Here is a 2,697-nt window from a genome sequence, read left to right as displayed (position 1 = left end):
AGTGGAAGCTCTTCTAGAACTTCATTCATCTTCTGATCTTCATTATATAGAGGGAAAAAATGGTATTTTTCTTCTTTTAGCTTTAGGCTTGCTATGTGGGGTTCTTCCTTATACAATCATTATGTGAGACAATAATTGGACAAATAGACTACATAAGCAGGTTCATCCCAAACATCTTTGGACATTCTCAAGCTCTTTAACATTCTTTTAGTCATGTTACCAATATCTACCATACATGTTGGGATTCAAGTAACACCTTCATTCAGATATTTCAATTATTAAAAAAGCAAACTAGTAACCCAATAAAATTAAAATGATACCATCTAGTTGGAAAATGTCATTCTCACCATGAATCTACTAGCTCTGATACCATGTTTTTGAAGTTGTGGACCATTACATAATCACATTCCCAAACACTGATACACCACAAATAATGGAAGAGAGACACTCTCAAAGCACACCAACGAAGATAGAATAAATAAAGAATAGGATGAGATTTCTTGGTTTGGAATGGAGAAAAGCATGTGTATATATACTATACCATGCAATCTTAACTTCCAGTATATTAAATTACATAATTTCAAAATTTTACTACCCATAGAATAACTCTTTATTTTCATTAATGAATCAGAGAGTTTCAAATCACATATGGCTTGTAGGTACATTTGGTGTGACATGAAGAGAAGAAGAAAATAATTCTCCTTTTCTTATTTTTTCCTCTTTCTCCTTAATTTTGAACAATAATTTAAATGATCATGGACAATCAATGTTTCTACCAGGACCACCATAATAAAAGAAGTCGTCCCCTTTTAAGAAATTATAGCAAGTGGGACGCGTAACGATTCTATGATTGTCCCTGGGTCCCCTGAGAACTTGTTGAGCATCCATAACTTTGAGATTTTGGAAGAAACTAGCCCTACTGGGCCCTTCTTCAGCGAAATGGCCACTGCCCATTTGTGTTGTGGTGTGCTGCCCACCAAATTTTACGTTTACCACCTCTCCTCCCCATGTAACCGATGAAGCGCTATCAGACAGGAGGGAGAATAGGGAGGATGGCCAATATCCTATTAGATACATATTATTTAGATGCAGCCACCAATGTCCATCTACATTGTCCTACCTCATTGTACATGCCATGCAAATCAGTTTGTTATATTTTGAAAGATAAATGAAGGTATACAACGAAATATTGAAACATACAGTGTCACAACTAAAACCAGAAGAATTTCAAACACATCTGTAACATTTGTTACGATGAAATTTTTTCAAGAGAAAAAAGAAATTACATATAATATGATTATATATGTGTGTCCCAATTAGAAGTATTTGATAAATTAATTAAATTGAAATATTGTTATACCTTATAGACAAAGAAGTTGACTGACTTTTGGACACCAGCATATTCGGAATAAGGTGTGAAGCTAGCCCCAAGCGCCAACCGGGGGTCGACTTGAACAAAGCCAGGGCACATCATATTGTAGCAGCCTGTGTTTTGATATGCATCGCTCTGCAGCCATGATTTAAAAAAATAAAATAAAATAAAATAAATTTTCAAAAAAGAGACAATATAAACATGGCTAGTGCTGGCATGGAAGTCAAATATTAAAACACGTACAGTCCAATACGTGAAGAGTCTAGTCTCGTGATCATTATATAGATCATAGTAGACCTGTTTCTCCATACAAACAATTTTGTAAAAATTAGAAATTATTAATAATTCAATGTTTTGCATGCGCCTAAAAGAAAAGGTGATAGATGAAATTATATATACCATTGCACCAGCTTCAATTGAATCAATGAATACACCATTATTATCAACAGCTTCCATCCAGAATTGAGCCAAGCTGAACTCTGCAGCCTGGACTTGGGGATTCCACACGTTTATTTCTGCATTCATCCCATAATACCTATCTCCTTGCTCTCTAAGCGTTGCATACTAGAATCTCAATCATAAAAATAAAGGTTGTGAATGTTCATTTGAGTCCTTCGTTATAGTAGATACCAATAAGCTCAAATCAATCAATAATATTGGTTAAAAATTAAGTTGTACCTCGTGCATATCTGGTGAATCATCAACATTAGGGACGGTATTGTGTTTTTTCCTACCATAATTTGCCCTTAATAAATCTTCTTCATTAGTTCTTCTTATGGGAATGGTTCCTTCTGGGCACCTTCCATTGAAGTGCCATGGCTGAGTAATTTCAGACTTGGAGTTCGAAGAGATGTCGTTGCTCTCATCGAATGAAAACCCTTCTGGATGAGAATGGGGTCTCATCTATCGTATTCGGCATAGATACCAATGCAAACCCGGCCCATACCACAATACAATAAGCATCAAATTATTCGTGATACAAAATGAAATTTAGTTAATTAAACTAGTATAGTCACCTGAATTGTGTGATTTTTTAACAAAGGATGATCAAAAGCTGGCTGTTTGTAAATATCTACACAATCGATTATATCTCCATCCGGGCTCTGTATCAAATACATTTTCTCATCACACACACATAGATATCAGTCTAAATTCTCAGTGTTGTAATAAAATTACACTGTTATTGAACACTGGGGTCATGGAGACACCACAACCCACAAAAAGTGAACGATTCTTCTAAGACCAAAGCTAAAAATACTATATAGAAAACAAACATGTTATAAGAAGTGATTAATAACCTTGATGGTTTTAAGAGCAGGCTTGTT

The 2,697-nt window shown here is 34.9% G+C and overlaps 1 protein-coding gene across 1 annotated transcript; it reads right to left on the bottom strand.

Annotated features, from left to right (window-relative positions):
- Positions 1-753: 753 nt before the first annotated feature.
- Positions 754-2,275, bottom strand: LOC126722591 (uncharacterized). The gene is made up of 5 exons (XM_050425738.1): positions 2,051-2,275; positions 1,772-1,936; positions 1,616-1,669; positions 1,361-1,507; positions 754-1,116 (listed from the first exon to the last, which is right to left on the bottom strand). The coding sequence occupies exons 1-5, from the start codon at positions 2,273-2,275 to the stop codon at positions 754-756; spliced, it is 954 nt and encodes a 317-aa protein (XP_050281695.1).
- Positions 2,276-2,697: the final 422 nt, after the last annotated feature.

Source organism: Quercus robur, chromosome 4 (assembly GCF_932294415.1).
Source record: "Quercus robur chromosome 4, dhQueRobu3.1, whole genome shotgun sequence".
In the NCBI taxonomy this organism is placed as follows: Eukaryota; Viridiplantae; Streptophyta; class Magnoliopsida; order Fagales; family Fagaceae; genus Quercus; species Quercus robur.
The sequence above is the reverse complement of the archived record's forward strand: the minus strand, read 5'-3'. Positions and strand labels throughout refer to the sequence as shown.